We start from the raw sequence: 24,949 nt of genomic DNA, 5'->3' as shown, positions 1-24,949 counted from the left end.
CCCCATGGTGGCTGTGTGGTTATGGCATAGGAAGGCCTAAGCTACGGACAACGAACAAAATTGCATTTTATCAATGGCAATTTGAATGCACAGAGATAACATGATGAGATCCTGAGGCCCGTTGTCATGCCATTCATCTGCCCCCATCACCTTATGTTTCAGCATGATAATGCACGCCCCCATGTCGCAAGGATCTGTACACAATTACAGGAAGCTGAAAATGTCCCAGTTCTTCCATTGCCTGTATACTCACCAGACATGTCACTCATTAAGCATGTTTGGGATGCTCTGGAACGACATGTACAATAGTGCGTTCCAGTTCCCACCAATATCCAGCAACTTCGCACAGCCATTTAAGAGGAGTGGGACAACATTCCACAATCAACAGCCTGATCAACTCTATGTGAAGGAGATGTGTCGCGCTGCATGAGGAAAACGGTGGTCACAGCAGATACTGACTGGTTTTCTGATCAACGCCCCTACCTTTTTTTTTAAAAAGGTATCTGTGACCAACAGACCACCGTTTTCCTCATGCAGCGCGACATCTCCTTCACATAGAGTTGATCTGTATTCCCAGTCATATGAAATCCATAAATTAGGGACTAATTAATTTATGTCATATGACTGATTTCCTTTTATGAACTGTAACTCAGTAAAATCTTTGAAATTGTTGCATGTTGTGTTTACATTTTTGTTAAGTATATTTTATACATTCATAAATATATGAATGAATGATAAAATATACATTATATAAAGTTCATGAATAGTTAGCAAACTAAATATTTAGTAATGTTTATGACAAGTTTATAAGCAGAACTTGTAACCTTCACAATGTGTCGCAGAGTTTATTCCGTGCTTTAACGAAGGAGCTTGCTCCAAAACACATCTGCAATAAACATCATTGAAAGGAACTAAGCTGCTGACCTGAACCTCCTTTTAGGAGTTTCTTCTTCTCCACTCACCTGTAAAACCTGCTGACCAGGACATCGCTGGTGAAGCCCATCCCTCCCCAGTACTGCAGGCAGCTGTCCCCCACCTCCCTGGATAGACGGCCTGCCTTCAGCTTAGCCATGGACGCCAGCTTAGTCACATCGTTGCCCTTGATGTACAGAGCTGGAAACGGGAGACAGGCAAGAGGTTGATGCCAAGATTTAGGATGTGTTTCACTCAAGTCCTAAACTGATATTACTTACTGATATTATTGTCATTGATCTTTAATGTCAGATCAGTTCAGAGGAGGGAATGGAAGAATTGGGACGTGGACAGTGTCTATTTGTGCCAAACAGATGCTTCTAGTCCCTATATAATGAAGCAATTAACAGCTGCACTAGTGCATTGAAGCTACTGTCTGGTAAAGTGGTTGAGCATTAGTTAAAACCACTCAAAGGCCATGGAACCTGGCCAGATGTGTCCAGTCTCCTGACAATGACCATTATTAGATGATGTGTTGTGTTACTGGCCTAGATTTGAAAGTTTACAGCTTATTATTCTGAATCATACATAGGCTGCACTTAACTGATTGTATTTATCTGGCAGTGTTGGAGAGTAGTGAACTACATGTAGTTCAACTAGTAACTTAACTACATTTTGCAGTAGCTAGTTCTAAATTCTAATCTTCGTATTGTTTTTAGTGTTAGTTACTTTTAGCATTGCAGCTAACTACTGGAATTACACACTACTGTTTCTGCCAAAATAATAGAAAATATGGGAACAGTAGGCAAAAATGTCCTTTCTTTTTCTGGCATCAGACCTTCCCAATTCACACTTGAAACATTCTGTTAACATCTGACTCCAAAGTGACCTGTTCTTGCAATTTGTAGTCGATTATATTTCATATATATAAATATATGATTATTTGTCACAAAGTATGTCGTGAACTACTTATTCTAAATACCTTAAGTTAAGTAAACTATATTTTTCTTAAGGGTAGTTTTAGTTTAGCTTTACTTCTTCCAGTGTGAAGTAATTGATAGCATGGTAAACTGTATTTTCAGAGTACCTTCCCTAACACATATCTGGTTGCTATCTGTCTTATTTCCAGTGTTTATGTTTGATGTCTTTAATGTATCCACAAGGCCAAGCTGCAAACAACATTTCCCCATAGAAATCAGTACAGGTGTTAGTACCAAATTTCACCATATTCCCTATGTAGTGCACTACATTGACCATTGCTCTTTGGGTCCTGGTGAAAAGTGATGCACCACATAGGGAATGGAGTGACATTTGGGATGCAGACATGATCTTATCTTGAGTAGACCCACCTGTGGAGCGATGGAGGAGGGAACGCAGCAGCTCGATCTCTGTCTCCAGCTCAGCCAGTCTAAAGTGTACTGACTGGTGGTAGAGAACAGGCATCTTGAAGATCTTCCTCTGTCTGGTGTACTGAATGGTCTCCTGGATGATGTTGTCCATCATGGTTAGAACTGAAGGGGAAATAAACGGTAGTATAGAGAATTATTTTGTTTACAAGCAAACGTCAAGTTCGAGTTATGTGTAACTACGCAACCCCATACCAACAAGCTCTGTAGTAGCAGGATAGCTAACGCTAAAGTCTGGACCTTGACAAACTCAACAGTGATTGAGTGATGACCATGAAAACATGCAAGACTGATGGCTATACTTACGTTTCACAAGTATATTATTCTTCTGGCTTTATCTAGCTCTATTTGTGATATTTTACCTTGGCTGGCTGGCTGGCTTGCTAGGTAATCAATCTATGATAACATCTGAGATGACCATCTGAATATGTGTTTGTTTACTTGCATGAGCTGCATTTGAAGTTGTGTGTGATCGTATCCACTGCTACGTTAACAAAGAGCTTTCTGATTCCGAACTGCATGTGCAACTTTTCATGCCGTGGCAGAGAAATGTCTCTATATAGATGCTGTTTGTCGTTTGTGTTACAGAGGGTGGAATGGGCAGAGGCTGTGAACTATTTACTGTGTGGGGAAGTTCATGTCCTTTTTTTTGCACCTCAAAGGGTATCACTAGTTTAACTTGGAAGTGGATGGATGATACAAGTTGATGGAGTCATATTGTGATTCATCAGTGTGGGTATGTGTATCTGTGTGTGTGTTTGTGTGACGACCCCAGGAAGAGTAGCTGCTGCTTTTGCAACAGCTAATGGGGATCCTAATAAAATACAACAACAAAAATACCAAAAAGGCTAACAACCTACTCAGACTGACTGTTATCAAGCCCAGACTAAATTAACTGGGATATAACAAGCAGGAAGCTTTCAAGAACTTCCCGTCACCATCAATGAGATATTCCATCTTATTTATTTGCTAAAGACCTTTTATTTACACTGGCTGACATGCAGAAACCCCTTTGAATGACTCATGATAAAAAAAAAAAATGTGTTTCAGGTCTTTGAGCTACAGAAATTCTTTGGGCGAGGGAGAGAGGAAGGGAACAGGACGGAATAGGAGAGGTGTGCTTACTGTTGCCACACGCCCAAAGTCTCTCTTCCTGGAATTGAAGCATTTGATAAGTGAAGCCCATCCCCTCCTGACCAATGAGGTTCTTGCAAGGCACGCGCACGTCATCGAAGAAGACCTCTGCTGTGTCAGAAGACCTCATCCCCATCTTGTCGATCTTGCGGGCGATGTGAACCCCTGTGAGGGACAGCAAAGAGAGGCATCATCATGTGTGTCTTGGCTGGGATACCAGAGGCCATCCGGTAGCTCCCTAATGGAGTCTTAACAAATTATAACACAGTCTGGAGATTATAATAATCCCTTGATCTTGGACATTGGCTTCTGCACAGAACACTGAAAATGTTGTGAGTAATCAGAGGTGAATATAAATGTAATCATCTATACTTAGATCCCAACTTGAGATCGGCTTAATGCATGTATCGATGTGAGATGGAGAGCAGCAGGTAGCCTAGCGGTTAAGAGCATTCGGCCAGTAACAGAAAGGTCGCTTTGGTCGAATCCCAGAGCCAACTAGGTGAAAAGTCGATGTGCCCTTGAGCAAGGCACTTAACCTTAAAATGGGAGCTTAGCACAAATTCTAACAGAATCTCAAATTAGGATTTGGCCCTCAACAATAGCCCGCTTTCAATTTCAGAACATAAGGTCAATAACTGGAGATGAAGCTATTGACGATTGGAGAGTTTTTGTAGACTAAGTATATATAATTGTGTCTCACCAGGAGAGTTCATAGGCAGACAGATGAGGGACTTGTTCTTGTGAGACGGACCGTCACTGGTGTTGGCCAGGAGACACATCCAGTCAGCCTGGGTGCCGTTAGTGGTCCACATCTTACCACCGTTCACCACATACTCATCCCCTTCACGCACCGCGTTCGTCTTGATGGCTGAGAGAGAAAAAAAATATGACTTGTTCTATTGAACAACCTTTTCCAAACAACTGTGGCCCACTCCTGTCTTAACACACAGCCCAAAAGGAATCACACTATGGGGAACACTACTGTAGTTAAGAGATACTATTTCCATGAGGACAGATCTATAGTATAAAAAATATCCAGAAATGCTCCAAACGCACAAAAAGGGTATTGATCTCAAATGTTGTGCGCAGGTTTGTTTACCTCCCTCTTAGTGAGCATTTCTCCTTTGCCAAGACAATCCATCCACCTGCCCGGTGTGGCATATCAAGAAGCTGATTAAACAGCATGATCATTACACAGGTGTACCTTGTGCTGGGTACTATAAAAGGACACACTAAAATGTACAGTTTTGTCACACAACACAATGCCACAGATGTCTACATTTTGAGGGAACACGCAATTGACAGGTCTGCAGGAATGTCCACCAGAGTTGTTGCCAGAGAATTGAATGTTAATTTCTCTACCATAAGCTGCCTCCAACATTGTTTTAGAGAATTTGGCAGTACGCCTAACCGGCCTCACAACCGCAGACCATGTGTAGCCATGCAAGCCCAGGACCTCCACATCAGATTCTTCACCTGCAGGATCATCTGAGACCAGCCACTCAGACAGCTGATGAAACTGAGAAGTATTTCTGTCTGTCTGTAATAAAGCCCTTTTGTGGGGAAAAACGCATTCTGATTGGCTGGGCCTGGCTCTCCAGTGGGTGGGCCTATGCCCTCCCAGACACACCCATGGCTGTGCACTTGCTCAGTCATGTGAAATCCATAGATTAGGGCCTAATGAATGTATTTCAATTGACTGATTTCCTCATATGAACTGTAACTCAGTAAAATGGTTGAAATTGTTGTATGTTGCATTTATATTTTCGTTCAATATAGATTCAACCGCAGGAAGATTTCTTCTTGAGCGGATGGTCAGCGTGCCAGAATATAATTACAAATATTTTGTAGACTGCAAGAAAATTGACAGCAAGAAGCCCAAACATATTTAATATTTGACTAAAACATTTCAAACCCTGCTTACATTTGTATATGATCACATATACACTATATATGCACAAAAGTATGTGGACACCCCTTCAAATTAGTGGATTCGGCTACTTCAGCCACACCTGTTGCTGACAGGTGTATAAAGTCAAGCACACAGCCATGCAACCTCCATAGACAAACATTGGCAGTAGAATGGCCTTACTGAAGAGCTCAGTGATTTGTAACGTGGCATCGTCATAGGATGCCACCATTCCAACAAGTCAGTTTGTCAAATTTCTGCCCTGCTAGAGCTTCCCCTGACAACTTTAACTGTTGTTGCAATACTTACTACTGAGTTCCAAACGGCCTCTGGAGGCAATGTCAGCATAAGAACTGTTCGTCAGGAGCGTCATTAAATGGGTTTCCATGGTCGAGCAGCCGCACACAAGCCTAAGATCACCATGCGCAATGCCAAGCGTCGGCTAGAGCGGTGTAAAGCTCGCCGCCATTGGACTCTGGAGCAGTGGAAACGTGTTCTCTGGAGGGATGAATCACGCTTCCCCTATTTGGCAGTCCAACAGACAAATCTGGGTTTGACAGATTGCCAGGCTACCTGCCCCAATGCATAGTGCCAACTGTAAAGATTGGTGGAGGAGGAATAATGATCTGAGGCTGTTTTTCATGGTTCAGGCTAGGCCCCTTAATTCCAGTGAAGGGAAATGTTAACTCTATAGCATACAATGACATTCTAGATGATTCTGTGCTTCCAACTTTGTGGCAACAGTTTGGGGAAGGCGCATTCCTGTTTCAGCATGACAATGCCCCCAGGCACAAAGCAAGGTCCATACAGAAATGGTTTGTTGAGATCGTAGTTGAAGAACCTGACGGGCCTGAACAGAGCCCTGACCTCAACACCCATGGGATGAATTGGAACGTCGACCACGAGTCAGGCCTAATCGCCCAACATCAGTGCCCAACATCAGTGCCCGACCTCACTAATGCTCTTGCAGCTGAATGGAAGCAAGTCCCCGCAGCAATGTTCCAACATCTAGTGGAAAGCCTTCCCAGAAGAGTGGAGGCTGTTACAGCAGCAAAGGGGGGACCAACTCCATATTAATGCCCGTGATTTTGGAATGAGATATTTGACGAGCAGGTGTCCACATACACTACAATACTAAAAGTCTCTCTCTATTTTGCGTGGGAATACTTTGGAACAGATTTCCAAAATTAATTGCACTTGGAACCAAATTGCTGGTCTTTCTTCTTTGACCAACAATAAAAATATATATATATTTTTCATGCTCAATAAACTTGGGGGGACAAATGAAATCACACGCGTGCCCGCCAGTTGGGGAACCCTAGTATAGATTAACAATTGATTGGTACCCGATTAGAGCCTGTGGTGATATTACTCTAAACAGAACAGAAATCATTCTTTATTCTCCAAATCAGTGTAGGTGCACAGATAAGCATGCCTTGAAGTTCTTCCTGCTTTGAACAAGATGAAACAAGGGAGAAAATATATATTTATATATATTTGTTATTTTCATGCTATCATTTGCCATTAAGAGTGTTTTAATCATGCTGGTGCTCTGATGTCCCCCGCATTAGAAATAGATTGAGTGTCCTTTTCCGTCCCAGATTGGTTGAGTGTTTACTGAGAATCTGCTTTAGGGATGAGAAGAAGTTAGGCTATAATAAAATACTGGTGGGATACTAAATGAAGGCAACGTACTAGCAACATCTGAGCCGGCTCCGACTTCACTCACTCCCAGACAGGCCACTTTGTCTCCCATTATGGAGGGCAGCAGAAACTCCTTCTTCAGCTCTGTAGAGCCAAACCTACAGTATATACAAACAACACACAGAGACAATGTGGTTAAAGAGCTGATCAAGTAACTGCTCTGTTAGACTTCCAGTCATTGAGCTAACGCTAGTTAGCTTCTTTCAAACTGCACATAGAAACATAACAATGGAATTCATCTGACCCTGGGCAAGTAGAAAAAGGGCTTAGTTGCCAAAACCTTGCACTTATTTTGCTATGTATAATGAATAGCATACATACAGCTGCTTCATCATCAACACGATATATTCTGAAGTATTTAAACATCTGTCAAGTATTACTTATAGAAGCCACTAAGTCCTAGTTTTGGTTTGTTGGTGTGCATATTGAAGCGGAGATGTCAGAAGAGTGGGTTGTCTCCAAGTTTTCAAAAAAGCTTGACTTTACAAATGTTTCGTGTGTGTGTGTGTGTGTGTGTGTGGGAATCAGAGACTAATTTATGCAGTTTAGAAATAAAATTACATTGGGAAGGGTGGGGTGGGAGACAAAGGGGAAAAGCTATGTGATTGTGCAATTGATTGTATGTCTTTACTTTCCTCTATTAAAATATTATACAAAATACAAATGAAATGACTTGCTTGATTGGCTCATAATGAAAATAACATGTCTATGGGCCAGATGGGTGCATATACATTACCTGGCCAGGGCAGGTGTGGCCATATCAGTCTGGACTCCGATGGCCATGGGGATGCCTCCACAGCGGATGTTACCCAGCTCCTCTGACACGGCTATACTGTAGCTGAAGTCCAGACCCAGGCCTCCATACTCTGCACAGAACACATAAACACAATGACTACCACCCTGTAGCACTCACTTCTGTAATCATGAAGTGCTTTGAGAGGCTGGTTATGGCATACATTAACTCCACCATCCCATCCCCCCTAGACCCACTCCAATTTGTATACCACCCCAACAGATCCATAGATGATGCAATCTCAATTGCTCTCCACACTGCCCTCACCCACCTAGATAAGAGTAATACCTGCATGAGAATGCTGTTCATTTGACTATAGCTCAGCGTTCAAAACCCCTCCAAGCTCATCACCAAGCTTAGGACCCTTTGCAACTGGATCCTGGACTTCCTGATGGGCCGACCCTAGCTCGTGAGGGTAGGCAACATCACCCTTAACACAGAGGCCCCACAGGGGGGTGCGCTTAGTTCCGTCCTGTACTCCCTGTTCACCCACAACTGTGTGGCTATGCACGACTCCAACACCATTACCAAGTTCTCTGACGACACGAAGTGATAGGCCTGAGTCAGCATACAGGGAGGAGGTCAGTGACCTGGCAGTGCGGTGCCAGAGCAACAACCTCTCCCTCAACGTCAGCAAGACCAAGGATCTGACTGTGGACTAGAGGAAACGGGGGGCGAGCACGTCCACATCCACAGGGCGGCAGCGGAGAAGGTAGACAGCTTCATGTTCCTCGGTGTCCAAATCACTAGACTTAAAATGGTCCAAACACACACGCACAGTCGGGAAGAAGGCGTGACAGTGCCTCTTCCCCCACAGAAGGTTAAAAAGTTTGGCGAAAGGTTCTACAGTCGTACCATTAAGAGCATGTTGACTGGCTGCATCACTGCTTAGTAAGGCAATAACACTGCCCTTGATGGCATTGCACTACAGAGGGTTTTGGGGACAGTCCAGTACATCACTGGGGCCGAGCTCCCTGCCATCCAGGACATCTATATCAGGCGGTGTGAAAAGAAGACCTGGAAAATCATCAGACTCCAACCGCCCAGGCCATAGATTTTCTCTGCTGCCGCATGGCAAGAGGTACCGGTGAATCAAGTCTGACACCAACAGGCTCTTGAACAGCTTCTATCCCCAAGCAATACAACTGATAAATAGCCATCTGAGTTGACCTGGCCCTACACACTTACACACACTGTCACTCCAACACACACAAACACTGATTCCATCATTTGCTCACTCACATATAATATGCACATACATTTATACTGACTCTACACACCCACTCACATACAAGCTGCTGCTACTCTGTTCTTATATCCTGTTGCCTAGTCCCCACGTATCTACCTCCATCACTCCAGTATCCCTGCACATGTAAATATGGTATTGGAATGGACTTTTTAAACATTTCCTTTATATAGTATGCTTACTTAATTTCTTGTGTGTTTTTTTTCTAGCATTACATTGTTATTGATTATTGCATTGTTGGGTTTTGAGTTTGCAAGAAGGCAATTCACTGTACGTGTGACATTAACACTTGAAACTTAAACACCCTCTTAAAGGGATAGTGTTCCACATTAAAACATGACATATTGGTTTCCTTACCCTGTAAGCAGTCTATGGACATGGTAAGACAGCAATCCATGCTTTTAGTTTACCTAGCCACTGTCTCCAAATGTAAACTTTTTAGCTTTTTCTACACTTCATGTCCAAATCATCTTAAAGTAACTTTGTTGTACTACATAATCAATTATATAGGATTTAGCATATCTTTAGATAACCTCGTAGCCTGGTTGCCCGGCAATCTAATAATCAAGGCTTGGAAAGTATTTCTGTGAGTTTGTGCTCAGTCACACTCCAAAAGCAGCACTAAGGTGACACAGAAAATAGAATACATTAGAAATTATTTATTTACTTCTCACTTGAATGTCAAATTGGACAATTTACATTCATCAACTAGCTCTAATCTGCTGAATGGAACCAGACAGTAATTCAATGGGAAGATAATATTCCGAAACCTTTTTTCAGATTTTATCATGTTAGTTATGAACACCACAAAGTGTGACTAACCATCAGACACGGGATAAAAAGACAGACACTAATGATGACAAGGATGAATAACAACAAGAACATTGACACCAGAGAGTTCTATTCTCTCTAGCCAGAAGGGTCAGAGTCACCTGCCAAATGGCTCTCAGAATATTGCAGCCAGGGCGAAAACTGTGGCAGGACAAGGAAAACACTGAACATAGGTGCCAAAAACCAGAGGAAAAACTAGAGGAAACAGGCACAGCTGTGTGGAGATAAATGTGTGACAGGCCTGGAACCCTGTGGACCTTATAGACAGAGGTGCGACTGAGTTTTAGCAAAACAGCCCCACGCGATAGTGGAGTGAAGGAAAGCAAACAAAATCACTGCCAGCCATAGATATCCTTACACGTATGTTTTTACAGGACGGGGTCCCACCATAGTACAACAATGACCCACCTAAAACAAACAACATTAAGGGCTTAATTAAGCCTTCCTAAGCCCTTCATAAGATCTACATCAAATCAAATTGTATTAGTCACGTGCCGAATACAACAGGTGTAGACCTTACCATGAAATTCTTACTTACAAGCCCTTAACCAACAATGCAGTTCAAGAAATAGAGTTAAGAAAATATTTACAAAATAAACTAAAGTTAAAAAATAAAAATAAAAAAGTAACAAGAAAATTACATAACAATAACGAGGCTATATACAAGGGGTACCGATACCGTGTCAATGTGCAGGGGTACAGGTTAGTCGAGGCAATTTGTAAAGTGACTATGCATAGATAATAAACAGCGAGTAGCAGCAGTGTAAAAACAATGGGATGGCCATTTGATTAATTGTTCAGGAGTCTTATGGCTTGGTGGTAGAAGCTGTTAAGGAACCTCTTGGACCTAGATTTGGCGCTCCAGTACCGCTTGCCGTGGGGTAGCAGAGAGAACAGTCTCTGACTTGGGTGACTGGAGTCTAAGATAATTTTTAGGGCCTTCCTCTAATAACGCCAAGTATATAGGTCCTGCATGGCAGGAAGCTTGGCCCCAGTGACGTACTGGGCTGTACGCACTACCCTCTGTAGCGCCTTACGGTCAGATGCCGAGCAATTACCATACCAGGTGGTGATGCAACCAGTCAGGATGATCTCGATGGTGCAGCTGTAGAACTTTTTGAGGATCTGGGGACCCATACCAAATCTTTTCAGTCTCCTGCAGGGGAAAAGGTTTTGTCGTGCTCTCTTCACAACAACTGTCTTGGTGTGTTTGGACCATGATAGTTCATTGTTGATGTGGACACCAAGGAACTTGAAACTCTCGACCCGCTCCACTACAGCCCTGTCGATGTTACTGGGGGCCGGTTCAGCCCTCCTTTTCCTATAGTCCACGATCAGCTCCTTTGTCTTGCTCACATTGAGGGAGAGGTTGTTGTCCTGGCACCACACTGACAGGTCTCTGACCTCCTCCCCATAGGCTGTCTCATTGTTGTCAGTGATCAGGTCTACCAGATGTGTCGTCAGCAAATTTAATGATGGTGTTGGAGTCGTGCCTGGCCACGCAGTCGTGGGTGAACAGGGAGTATAGGAGGGGACAAAGCAAGCACCCCTGAGGTTCCCCCGTGTTGTGGATCAGCGTGGCAGATGTGTTGTTGCCTACTCTTACCACCTGGGGGCGCCCCGTCAGGAAGTCCAGGATCCAGTTGCAGAGGGAGGTGTTATGTCACAGGGTCCTTAGTTATATTATTTAACCTTTATTTAACTAGGCAGGTCAGTTAAGAACAAATTGTTATTTACAATGACGGCCTACCAATAGGCCTCCTGTGGGGACGGGATTAAATATTTAAAATAAATATAATATAATGTGGCGTACAGCAGGTCAGCTCTCCAGCCAGGACTAATTGGGGCTGGTGAGTAATCAAGGGCTGATTGCTCACCAGCTGTACGAGTCCCATAAAGCTGAGAGAAGGGTAGCACACAGGAGAGAGACTGGGGGAAGAAAGGACTGCGTTCTCTAATTCTCTCCTTCTCTCTTTCTTTCTCTCTCTCGGAGAGAGAGACTCCTTGCTGTCCCCAGTCCACCTGGCCATGCTGCTGCTCCAGTTTCAACTTCCACCTGACTGTGCTGCTGCTCCAGTTTCAACTGTTCTGCCTTATTATTATTCGACCATGCTGGTCATTTATGAACATTTGAACATCTTGGCCATGTTCTGTTATAATCTCCACCCGGCACAGCCAGAAGAGGACTGGCCACCCCACATAGCCTGGTTCCTCTCTAGGTTTCTTCCTAGGTATTGGCCTTTCTAGGGAGTTTTTCCTAGCCACCGTGCTTCTACACCTGCATTGCTTGCTGTTTGGGGTTTTAGGCTGGGTTTCTGTACAGCACTTTGAGATATCAGCTGATGTACGAAGGGCTATATAAATAAATTTGATTTGATTTGATTTGACGGTTCCAGCCGTAACAGGAGAGAGTTCAGTTTTTGCTCTCCACAGGATACAGCAAGACGCAAAGCCCAGAAGACGGTATCCCGGAGAGGGTCTCTTGGGGGAGACCTATTATTTTCTTTTGAACTATTAGGTTAATAAACACCTTTGAAACTGAGCTAATCCTACTTTGTCCGTGTCTGATCTGTGTAAACGTTTTCACCCAACCTCCTGGTCTGCCACAATAAAAATAGGACAACACATACATAACGACAAGAGAGACAACAACACTACATAAAGAGAGACCTAAGACAACAAATTAGCAAGGCAGCAACACATGACAACACAGCATTGTAGGAACACAACATGACAACATGGTAGCAGCACATTGCATGCTACAAACATTATTGGGCACAGACAACAGCACAAAGGGCAAGAAGGTAGAGACAACAATACATCACACAAAGCAGCCACAACTGTCAGTAAGAGTGTCCATGATTGAGGCTTTGAATGAAGAGATTGAGATAAAACATTAACATTATACAGCTTAACATTAACATTATATATATATACTACTCAAAAAAATAAAGGGAACACTTAAACAACACAATGTAACTCCAAATCAATCACACTTCTGTGAAATCAAACTGTCCACTTAGGAAGCAACACTGATTGACAAATTTCACATGCTGTTGTGCAAATGGAATAGACAACAGGTGGAAATTATATACAATTAGCAAGACACCCCCAATAAAGGAGTGGTTCTGCAGGTGGTGACCACAGACCACTTCTCAGTTCCTATGCTTCCTGGCTGATGTTTTGGTCACTTTTGAATGCTGGCGGTGCTTTCACTCTAGTGGTAGCATGAGACGGACTCTACAACCCACACAAGTGACTCAGGTAGTGCAGCTCATCCAGGATGGCACATCAATGCGAGCTGTGGCAAGAAGGTTTGCTGTGTCTGTCAGCGTAGTGTCCAGAGCATGGAGGTGCTACCAGGAGAAAGGCCAGTACACCAGGAGACGTGGAGGAGGCCGTAGGAGGGCAACAACCCAGCAGCAGGACCGCTACCTCCGCCTTTGTGCAAGGAGGAGCAGGAGGAGCACTGCCAGAGCCCTGCAAAAGGACCTCCAGCAGGCCACAAATGTGCATGTGTCTGCTCAAACGGTCAGAAACAGACTCCATGAGGGTGGTATGAGGGCCCGACGTCCACAGGTGGGGGTTGTGCTTACAGCCAAACACCGTGCAGGACGTTTGGCATTTGCCAGAGAACACCAAGATTGGCAAATTCGCCACTGTGCTCTTCACAGATGAAAGCAGGTTCACACTGAGCACATGTGTGAGTCTGGAGACACCGTGGAGAACGTTCTACTGCCTGCAACATCCTCCAGCATGACCGGTTTGGCAGTGGGTCAGTCATGGTGTGGGGTGTCATTTCTTTGGGGGGCCGCACAGCCCTCCATGTGCTCGCCAGAGGTAGCCTGACTGCCATTAGGTACCGAGATGAGATCCTCAGACCCCTTGTGAGACCATATGCTGGTGCGGTTGGCCCTGGGTTCCTCCTAATGCAAGACAATGCTAGACCTCATGTGGCTGGAGTGTGTCAGCAGTTCCTGCAAGAGGGAGGCATTGATGCTATGGACTGGCCCGTCCGTTCCCCAGACCTGAATCCAATTGAGCACATCTGGGACATCATGTCTCGCTCCATCCACCAACGCCACGTTGCACCACAGATTGTCCAGGAGTTGGCGGATGCTTTAGTCCAGGTCTGGGAGGAGATCCATCAGGAGACCATCCACCACCTCATCAGGAGCATGCCCAGGCGTTGTAGGGAGGTCATATAGGCATGTGGAGGCCACACACACTACTGAGCCTCATTTAGACTTGTTTTAAGGACATTACATCAAAGTTGGATCAGCCTGTAGTGTGGTTTACCACTTTAATTTTGAGTGTGACTCCAAATCCAGACCTCCATGGGTTGATAAATATGATTTCCATTGATAATTTGTGTGATTTTGTTGTCAGCACATTCAACTATGTAAAGAAAAAAGTATTTAATAAGAATATGTAATTCTAAAGTCACGGCTTTAGAAGCTTCTGATAGGCTAATTGACATCATTTGAGTCAATTGGAGGTGTACCTTTGGATGTATTTCTAAGCCTACCTTCAAACTCAGTGCCTCTTTGCTTGACATCATGGGAAAATCCAAATAAATCAGCCCAAAAATGATAGACGTCCTCAAGACTGGTTCATACTTGGGAGCAATTTCCAAACGCCTGAAGATACCACACATCTGTACAAACAATAGTACGCAAGTATAAACACCATGGGACCAGGCAGCCGTCATACCGCTCAGGAACGAGACGCGTTCTGTGTCCTAGAGATGAACGTACCTTGCTGCAAAAAGTGCAAACAATCCCAGAACAACAGCAAAGGACCTTGTGAAGATGCTGGAGGAAACAGGTACAAAGTATATATATCCACAGTAAAACAAGTCCTATATCGACATAACCTGAAAGGTCGCTTAGCAAGGAAAGAAGCCACTGCTCCAAAACCACCATAAAAAAGCAAGACTACGGTTTGCAACTGTACATGGGGACAAATATCGTACTTTTTGGAGAAATGTCCTCTGGTCTGATGAAACAAAAATAGAACTGTTTGGCCATAATGACCATCGTTATGTTTGGAGAAAAAAGGGGGGTCTTTGCTATCCGAAGAACACCATCCCAACCGTGAAGCACGGGGGTGGCAGCAGCATATTGTGCTTTGCTGCAGGAGGGGCTGGTGCACTTCACAAAATAGATGGCATCATGAGGTAGGAAAATTACGTGGATATATTGAAGCAACATCTCAAGACATCAGTCAGGAAGTTAAAGCTTGGTCGCAAATTGTTCTTCCAAATGGACAATGACCCCAAGCATACTTCCAAAGTTGTGGCAAAATGGCTGAAGGACAACAAAGTCAAGGTATTGGAGTGGCCATCACAAAGCCCTGACCTCAATCCTATAGAAAATGTGTGGGCAGAACTGAAAAAGCATGTGCGAGCAAGGAGGCCTACAAACCTGACTCAGTTACACCAGCTCTGTCAGGAGGAATGGGCCAAAATTCACCCAACTTGTTGTGGGAAGCTTGTGGAAGGCTACCTGAACCATTTGACCCGAGTTAAACAATTTAAAGGCAATGCTACCAAATACTAATTGAGTGTATATATTCTTCTGACCCACTGGGAATTTGACGAAATAAATAAAAGCTGAAATAAACATTTCTCTCTACTATTATTCTGACATTTCACATTCTTAAAATAAAGTGGTGATCCTAACAGACCTAAAACAGGGAATTTGTACTTGGATTAAATGTCAAGAATTGTGAAAAACTGAGATTAAATGTATTTGGCTAAGGTGTATGTAAACTTCTGACTTCAACTGTGTATATCTCAATGGAATAGTTGTAAGCACTTCATAAGCTCTATATAACTCCATTATAAGCCCATCTATAGCAAAATGAGCCCTAACAATATGAGAGTAGCACTCAAGAGTGGCGCCGGAGAAGGCAGATGTTTTACGTGCCCCCAACTGTTTGTGATTTTTGTTTGTTTATTTACATTGTTTGTAACTTGTTGTTTTACTTATTTTGCAGATAATATTGCCGCTACCATCTCTTATGACCCGAAAATAACTTCATCAGGACTGTGATTACTCACCACGGACTGACAGAATCCTTTCATTCCTTTAATGAGTCGGACGAGGCCGACGTGAACAATATACTGCTTTCTCGGGAATAGGCCCAGATCCCCGTGATTTGCGTGAAGAGGAGGAGGGGAAAAAGGCCCGGAGGGCGGACTGCCATTTGAGAATTCGTAGGTGATCGAATAAACCCCCACTTCCTTCCATTCTGCTAGCAAACGTGCAATCTTTGGACAACAAAATAGACGACCTACGCGGAAGATTAAACAACCAACAGGACATTCAAAACGGTAATATCTTATGCTTCACGGAGACGTGGCTGAACGACAACACCATCAACATACAGCAGTTTTACCAAATTTCTATCAGCATGTTAAATGTGCTACCAGAGGAATAAAACTCCACACACAGAGACATGTACAAAGCTCTCCCTCGCCCTCCATTTGGCAAAACTGACAATAATTCTATCCTCCGGATTCCTGCTCACAAGCAAAAATTAAAGCAGGAAGCACCCGTGACTAGATAAATAAAAATGAAGCAGATGCTAAGCCTCAGGACTGTTTTGCTAGCACAGACTGAATATGTTCCGGGATTCCTCAGATGGCATTGAGGAGTACACCACATTAGTCATTGATTTAATCAATATGTGCATCGATGACGTTGTCCCCACAGTGACCGTATGTACATACCCCAACCAGAAGCCAAAGATCACAGGCAACATCCACACTGAGCTAAAGGCTAGAGCTGCCGCTTTCAAGGAGCGGGACTTTAACCTGGAAGCTTATAAGAAATCCCTCTATGCCCTCCGACGAACCATCAAACAGGCAAAGCTTCAATACAGGACTAAGATCAAATCGTACTACACCGGCTCCGATGTTCGTCAGATGTGGCCTCAAAGCTCATCGATAAGCTAAGGACCCTGGGACTAAACACCTCCCTCTGCAACTGGATCCTGAACTTCCTGACACCCCCCTAGGGGGTAAGGGTTGGTAACAACACATCCGCCACGCTGATCCTCATCACAGGGGCCCCTCAGGGGTGCGTGCTCAGTCCTCTCCTGTACTCCCTGTTCACTCATGATTGCACGGCCAGGCACGACTACAACATCATCATTAAGTGTGCCAATGACACAACAGTGGTAGGCCTGATCACAGACAAGACAGCCTATAGGGAGGAGGTCAGAGACCTGGCCGTGTGGTGCCAGGACAACAACCTCTCACTCAACATGATCAAGACAGAGGAGATGATTGTGGACTACAGGAAAGAGGCCTGAGCCTGCCTCCATTCTCATCGACGGGGCTACAGTGGAGCAGGTTGAGACCTTCAAGTTGCTTCATGTCCACATCACCAACAAACTAACATGGTCCAAGCACACCAAGACAGTTGTGAAGAGGGCACGGGAAAAACCTATTCCCCCTCAGGAGACTGAAAAGAATTGGAATGGGTCCTCAGATCCTCAAAAGGTTCTACAGCTGCACCATCGAGGGCATCACTGCCTGGTATGGCAACTGCTCGGCCTCTGACCTCAAGGCACTAAAGAGGGTAGTGCGAACGGCCCAGTGATGCACTGGGGTCAAGTTTCCTGCCATTCAGGACCTCTATACCAGGAGGTGTCAGAGGAAGGCCCTAAAAATTGTCAAAGACTCCAGCCACCCTACTCATGGACTGTTCTCTCTGCTACCGCACGGCAAGCGGTACCGGAGCGCCAAGTCTAGGTCCAAGAGGGTTCTAACAGCTTCTACCCCCAAGCCATAAGACTCCTGAACACCTAATCAAATGGCTACCCAGACTATTTGCATTGCCCCCCCCCCCCCTCTTTGACACCACTGCTACTCTCTGTTGTTATCATCTATGCACAGTAACTTTAATAACTCTACCTACATATTACCTCAACTAACCAGTGCCCCCCCGCACATGGACTCTGTACTGGTACCCCCCTGTATATAGTCTCGCAATTGTTATTTTACTGCTGCTCTTTAATTACTTGTTACTTTTATTTCTTATTCTTATCCATATATTTTTTTAACTGCACTGTTGATTAGGGGCTCGTAAGTATGCATTTCACTGAAAGGTCTACATCTGTTGTATTTGGCACATGTGACAAAAAAATGTTTTATTTGATATCGATGGGTTTCTAAGACAGACAGTCATCCTCATAGATTGCTGTATTGAACATGCATGTAGATTTGACACACTGTAAATCAGTGGAATAGTTGTCTGAGAACGAACCATTTAATTGGCCGTGTCTCCAGAGGGATGCGAACCTAGGAAGTCTCTAGGCCAATGAATCACTCATGGGTGTATCAATGACGACTGCCACTACGATAGACACGTTTGGCTCACTGAACTACAATGTATTTCAAATACACGTCATCATGAGAATTCTACAGTAAGTAAAATGGAATGAAAAAAAAGTTACTGACTCATAATCCCTTATCTTAGTTTTAAGAATAATGAGTCACTGGTACAGTATGTGTAATATAATTATATATATACATTATATTATACTCTCTGGATAAGAGCGTCTGCTAAATCATTCTAAGGTAATGTCAATGGAATGACTAAGGATGAAGAGTGGAGGACACTAAGGGAGAAAGTCAGGGGCAACATAACATTGGACCATCATAACAGAACTATCAGAAAAATGTTGACCAGTGGAAAACCCGGCTGGGTTGCCAAGTCTCGTAAATCGGGCCGGAGACGGGCCAATGTCAGAGGCTGAACTCTGAATCCCACTGTCCTGTCTGGGCGTGGAATAACATTACTCACACACACACACACACACACACACACACACACACACACACACACACACACACACACACACACACACACACACACAGGGAGGTAGAGATCACTCGTGTTCTGCTCCCTGTTGCCTGGGCAACACTTTCCTGTTCTGGTTCTCTTGCTTACGGAAGAAAAGGGGAGTGTTTGTGTGTGTGAGCAGCAGAGTTTTTTCCTGTTTCGTGGTGGGTAGTGGAGTGACATAATCAGCTGAAGAGCAATCTGGCACTGAAGCTTTATTAATGTGAAGGCTGGCTCCAGTACAGTGCCTCCAAACTTTAGATATAATTTGTAGAAACTGGAGTAGGTTGGTTGTGACCTATGGATAAATAAATAGTCTAAATATGAATGTTTCATACGTTGATTGCTGTCGTCTGGAGAAAGAGAGGAGGACCAAGGTGCAGCGTGGTAAGTGTTCATTATTTTAATAAAACAACTGAACACTGAACAAAACAACAAAAACGACAAACAAACAGTCCTGTAAGGTGATGAAAAACACTAAACAGAAAATAAATCACCCACAACCAAAATGGGGAAAACAGGCTACCTAAGTATGATTCTCAATCAGAAACAACGATCCGACAGCTGCCTCTGATTGAGAACCATACCAGGCCAAACACAGAAATAGAACAAAGAAAAAAGAAAATAACCCACCCCAACTCACACCCTGACCAAACTAACACAAAAGACATAATAAAGGAACTAAGGTCAGAACGTGACAGTACCCCCCCCCCCTCCCCCCAAAGGTGTGGACTCCGGCCGCAAAACCTGAACCTATAGGGGTTCAACCTCGGACTGGGGACCCTTGCAGCGGGCCCCGGACAGGCTGGAGACTCCGGCAGCGCCGGCGTGAAGGGCGATTCCGGCATCGCCGGAGTGACTGACAGAGTGACTGCTCCTGACAGACGGGCGGCTCCGGCAGCTCAGGACAGACGGGCGGCTCCGGCAGCTCAGGACAGACGGGCGGCTCCGGCAGCTCAGGACAGAGAACCTGGAGGGAGGAGACGGAGAGGCAGCCTGGCGCGTGGGGCTGCCATAGGAGGCCTGGTGCGTGGAGGAGGCACCGGAAGGACCCGGCTGTGGGGGAGCACTGGAGCCCTGGCGCGCAGCCTTGGCACCACTCCTCCCGGCTGGATCACCACTTTAGGCCGGACCCTCCAGAGTGCAGGCACAGGTTGAACCGGGCTGTGTGTGAGCACTGGAGATCTGGTGCATACCACTCGCACCTCTCCCTTAGGCTCAATACCCACATTCGCCCGGCACAGGCGGAGCGCAAGCACAGGACGCACTGCACCCTCCCAGCGGCTCGGAGACACAGCACGCAGAGCCGGCGCAGGATACCCTGGGCCGAAACGGCGTACCGGAGACCAAACACGCTGGGCTGGCACAACACGCCCTGGCTGGATGCCACTCTCGCATGGCACTTGTGGGGGGCTGCGATGTAGCGCACCGGGTCATGCATGCGCACTGGGGAGACCATGCGCTTCACCGCATAACACGGTGCCTGCCTGGTCGCTCTCTCGCCACTGTAAGCACGGGGAGTTGGCTCAGGTCTCCTACTTGACTTTGCCAATCTCTCCGTGTGCCCCCCAAACATTTTTTGCGGGGCTGCCTCTTGTGCCTGTTGCGCTGCCGTGGTCTTGTCGCCAACTCCATTCTCCTGTAACCCTCCTCGCACTGCTCCAGAGAGTCCCAGGTGGGCTCCGGCACTCTCCCTGGGTCGACCGACCACCTTTCTACCTCCTCCCAAGTTGTCACATAGTCCAGATCTCGCTGCCTCTCGTTACCACGCTGCTTGGTCCTTTCTTGGTGGGTGATTCTGTAACTCGATTCGTCTTCCTCTGACGAGAAGTATGAAAGATCGGACCAAGGTGCAGCGTGGTAAGTGTTCATTATTTTAATAAAACAACTGAACACTGAACAAAACAACAAAAACAACAAACAAACAGTCCTGTAAGGTGATGAAAAACACTAAACAGAAAATAAATCACCCACAACCAAAATGGGGAAAACAGGCTACCTAAGTATGATTCTCAATCAGAAACAACGATCGACAGCTGCCTCTGATTGAGAACCATACCAGGCCAAACACAGAAATACAACAAAGAAAAAAAGACATAGACTACCCACCCCAACTCACACCCTGACCAAACTAACACAAAGACATAATAAAGGAACTAAGGTCAGAACGTGACATTGATATCTGCCAGGTTTTGTACTGTACCACAGCGCCAAGAGAGAGATGTTCCAAGAAATGAAAAACTAAGTTTAAGCCTGCATGCTTGGCACTAAAGGACCTGAGTTTTTTGCCTTTAAGCCCTAGACCTCTCATTCCAAAACTCCCCTGCGCTCTACAAGTCCGTCATCGTTCACAGCTAAGTCCTTTTCGTCATCTGAAGATAAGGATGCATCATGGTCCACACATACTAACACAGTCTTGAAGAAGGCACAACTTCTTCCCCCTCAGGAGGCTGAAAAGGTTATACAGCTGCACCATTGAGAGCATCTTGACTGGCTGCATCACCGCTTGGTTTCGTAACTGCACTGCTTCTACCCCCAAGCCATAAGACTGCTTAACAGTTAGTTTAATAGTTAGCCAAATAGCTACCTGGACTATCTGCCTTGACCTTTGCACTAACCTTCTTCACTCATCACATATGCAGCTGTTACTGTTTATTATCTGTCACTTTATTCCTAGTTACATGTACATACAGTATATATGTCAATTACCTCATACCCCTGCACAGCGACTGAGTACTGGTACCCTGTGTATATAGCCAAGTTGTCATTACTCATTATGTATTTATTATTACGCGTTTTACTTTTCTATTAATTCTCTATTTTCTTTCTCTCTGCATTGTTGGGAAGGGCCCGTACGCATTTCACTATTAGTCTACACCTGTTTTTTACGAAGCATGTGACGAATAACATTTTATTTAATTTGATTATTTGACATTTAAATCCCTCAATGGCTATTTCTTCTGTGAAAACCATTCCCAGTCCATCTGGTATTTCTCCATCCCAACAGTACAGGCCTAAGCCTCCTGGTCGGTGTAATCCTCTCCCATTCCAATCAATCTAACTAGACTCATACAGCATACTTTGAGAGCTTCACATGTTAGCCAACGTTTCAGCATAGACAAGCGTTATATTGGGGATAGACTACAAAACGTCTCAGAGTAGAAAAAGTGATAAGAGACATTATACTCCAACTCTTATTGGTAAAAAATAAAAGCTATGCATCCAAGCCTCTTTAGTCATAAGAGTCCCATCTAGTCGACATATTTAGGAGACCTCGTGAGCTGTCCTAACCAGTTAAGAGTTACCAGCAGGTGCCTTGATCATAGAAAAAGGCAGCCAGTCAGTGGTTCCTGTGCCACATACAATTGCTTTAGAGTTAGAGTTGAAAAAATGTTTTGATATTTCTACATGATTAATCCATAAATAATCTAGACCTACATGGAACAGTATCTTTGCTTTTTACAATTATTTCACAAGGCCTATTTCACATGATATGCCTCAACACGTCCTTCCTTGTTCATCCATCATAGGTTGATGATGACCCTAACACGATTCGTTAGGATTAGTCTGGGGTAAGGTGAGTGCGCAGATGGCTGATGAGACCAATCTGAGCCCAGAAACATGCTTTGGCACACTGGACATGATATCTAGGTAAACGTCTCCTGAGGGACGGCTCCACTAATACTGGTCTTTCGCTGTTCTCTTCACCATTGCATTTTTGGTCCTGCTTGTTTCAGAGGTTGCAGCGCCATCCCGGATTCGATTCCGCCAGATGGGACGATCCTGAGAAAGTCTTTCTCATGACTTTAGATCAATGTTAAAGCTCAAGGGATACCTTCAGGGTGTCTATAAAATCATTTCGTTGGCCCACCTTGTGCTCACTTCCCATTCTTCAGCTCTATGAAGATCTGCTTATGGAGATGTGTAGCAGGCATCCTGGTCACATGGCCCCACCCATCTGAGCTGAGCTTTCAGAAGCAGTATGGCAATGCTCATCATGTCGGCACGGCTGAGGACTTCTGAGATTCTGTCCTGCCGCTTGATCCTCAGGAGCATCCTGAAACTGTTCAGGTGAAAGTTATTTAGTTTCCTGGCATGGCATCGGTAGACTGTCCTTGTTTTGCTGGTAATATGACTGCCTGGTAAACATTCAGTTTTGTAACCAGTTTGATGCCTTTTCTATCCCACACAGAATCTCGCAGACGGCCAAAGGCTGCACTAGCCTTGGTGATACTGATGTTTGTTTCTTTGTCTATGTGAACTCACACGGGACATTGTGCTACCAAGGTAAGTGAATTTGTCCACAGCTGACAGTTTCTGAACTTTCACAGAGATCGTTTGGTCCACGTAAGGATTACTGGGGGCAGGTTGGTACATAAGTTCAGTCTTCTTTGTACTGATTGTGAGGCTGAAGTTGTCACAGACAGATGAAAAGTTGTCCATGAGGATCTACAGGTCAGCAAGCAAGCCAGCAGCTAATGCGCAGTCATCTGCAAACGAGGTTGCGGACAGTCACCTCCTCCACCTTTGTTATGTAATGTATCCTCCTCAGGCTGAAAAGCCCCCCATCAAAGCTGTAGATGAAACAGATCCCAGCGTGGTCATTTGGGAAGGCATCTTGCATGGCTAGTGTGCAAGATCACCAAGAGTACTCTGTGCGGTGGAGAACATCATGCTAAACAAAGTTGGTGCTAGAACACTGCCTTGATTCACTCTGTTTATGACTGGAAACTACACAGAGTACTCTTGGTGATCTTGCACACTAGCCATCATGGAACTGATGCACCATTGTGATACATTTTTCTGGGCATTCAAACTTTGCCATGACCTTCCAGAGGCCGTCGTGCCTTGTGATGTCAAAAGCCTTTGTCAGGTTGAAAAAAGTGAGATACAGGTCAGAGTTTGGCATTTTTCTTGGAGTTGGTGAGCTGTAAACATCATGTTAGTTGTTCCACAGTTCTGTCTGAAGCCACACTGCCTCTCGGGCAGCATGTCTTGGTCTAGGTGTTCTTTTAGATGGTGCAGGAGGATTCTAGGTAAGATTTTTCCAGCAATTGACAGGAAGGATATACCTCTGTGATTGTAACAGGCTTGGTGATTGCCTTTCCTCTTGTAGAGGTGGTTAGTCCTTATCTCCTGAGGGACAGCTTCTTGTCTCCACAATGACTGGAAGAGGTCGGTTAGCTTCTCAACCAAATGAGGCCCTCCCACCTTGTAGGTTTCAGCTGGTATGGCGTCAGCTCCTGTAGTTTTTCCTGATGAGAGGAGACTGATACTTTTTTTTGTTTCCTCCTGGGTGGATAGGTCTGCAAGAGACAAGTTCATTTCAACTTGCGGCAGCCTGTTGATTGCTTCTTCATTATTGAGGGCTGAGTTGAATTGTTCGGCCCATCTGGAAAAGGATTTTGTCTTTCTCTCTGAGCAATGTAGCTCCATCCACAATAAGAAAAGTTGAGGTTCTTGAGGAAAAAAAACGGTGGTCTAGGGCTTCAACAAATTACTGCCGGATGTTCTCCTCTTTCACTGAGAGATGTTGATTCGCTTTGAGGATTTTTTTGCCTTGTTGACGTCTGATCCGGATGTTGAGCTCAGAGATAAGTCTGTGTTCTATCCAGCATTCTGCATTGCACATGGCCTTTTTCACCCTTGACATCATGTCTGTCTCTCCTCCTGACAATGTCAATCAAGTGCCAGTGTTTGGACCTTGCATCCATGTTGGTTTTTTGCGGTTGGAAGATTGTTTATGACGGTGACCTGCTTTTAGCCTGTAAATGGTGCTTCAGAAGGTGTAACTGGCTCCAACTTCTGCAACCTGTCCCGGGTCAGCTAGCCGGGTCTCACTTACGGTGGAAATGTCCATTTTGTATTTGGCACATTCTCTGCCAACAAGAGCGTACGTCTCTCAGGTCTGTTTGGTCCAGCAGTGTCCATTAGTGAGGGCATTCCAAGCACCAATATTAAGTGGTTTCACTTTTATTTTCTTTGTTCGACTGCTGAGGTGCTCCTAATGCTGGGGAGGTGAGCAGTGTGAACCTGAATAGTACTGCTCAGACTGCTGCCGAGTTCCACTGCTGCTTCAGGCCAGTGAAAAGCGATATCCTGAGCCGCCTGTGTGCGAGTCCATGACTACAGCTTCGTCAATTGCAGAAAGCCACG

At 44.9% G+C, this 24,949-nt stretch overlaps 1 protein-coding gene across 1 annotated transcript in view; it reads right to left on the bottom strand.

Moving 5' to 3' along the window:
* zgc:85777 (acyl-CoA/acyl-ACP dehydrogenase) overlaps positions 1-24,949 on the bottom strand; it is a 47,554-nt gene that overhangs the window by 2,923 nt on the left and 19,682 nt on the right. The window contains exons 5-10 of the mRNA XM_031795153.1: positions 7,805-7,934; positions 7,060-7,166; positions 4,156-4,323; positions 3,444-3,617; positions 2,262-2,423; positions 963-1,113 (exon numbers count right to left, since the gene is read on the bottom strand). Coding sequence (XP_031651013.1) covers positions 963-1,113; positions 2,262-2,423; positions 3,444-3,617; positions 4,156-4,323; positions 7,060-7,166; positions 7,805-7,934 — 892 coding nt within the window. The remainder of the gene's footprint in view (positions 1-962; positions 1,114-2,261; positions 2,424-3,443; positions 3,618-4,155; positions 4,324-7,059; positions 7,167-7,804; positions 7,935-24,949) is intronic.

This window comes from Oncorhynchus kisutch, linkage group LG17 (genome assembly GCF_002021735.2).
Source record: "Oncorhynchus kisutch isolate 150728-3 linkage group LG17, Okis_V2, whole genome shotgun sequence".
In the NCBI taxonomy this organism is placed as follows: Eukaryota; Metazoa; Chordata; class Actinopteri; order Salmoniformes; family Salmonidae; genus Oncorhynchus; species Oncorhynchus kisutch.
The sequence above is the reverse complement of the archived record's forward strand: the minus strand, read 5'-3'. Positions and strand labels throughout refer to the sequence as shown.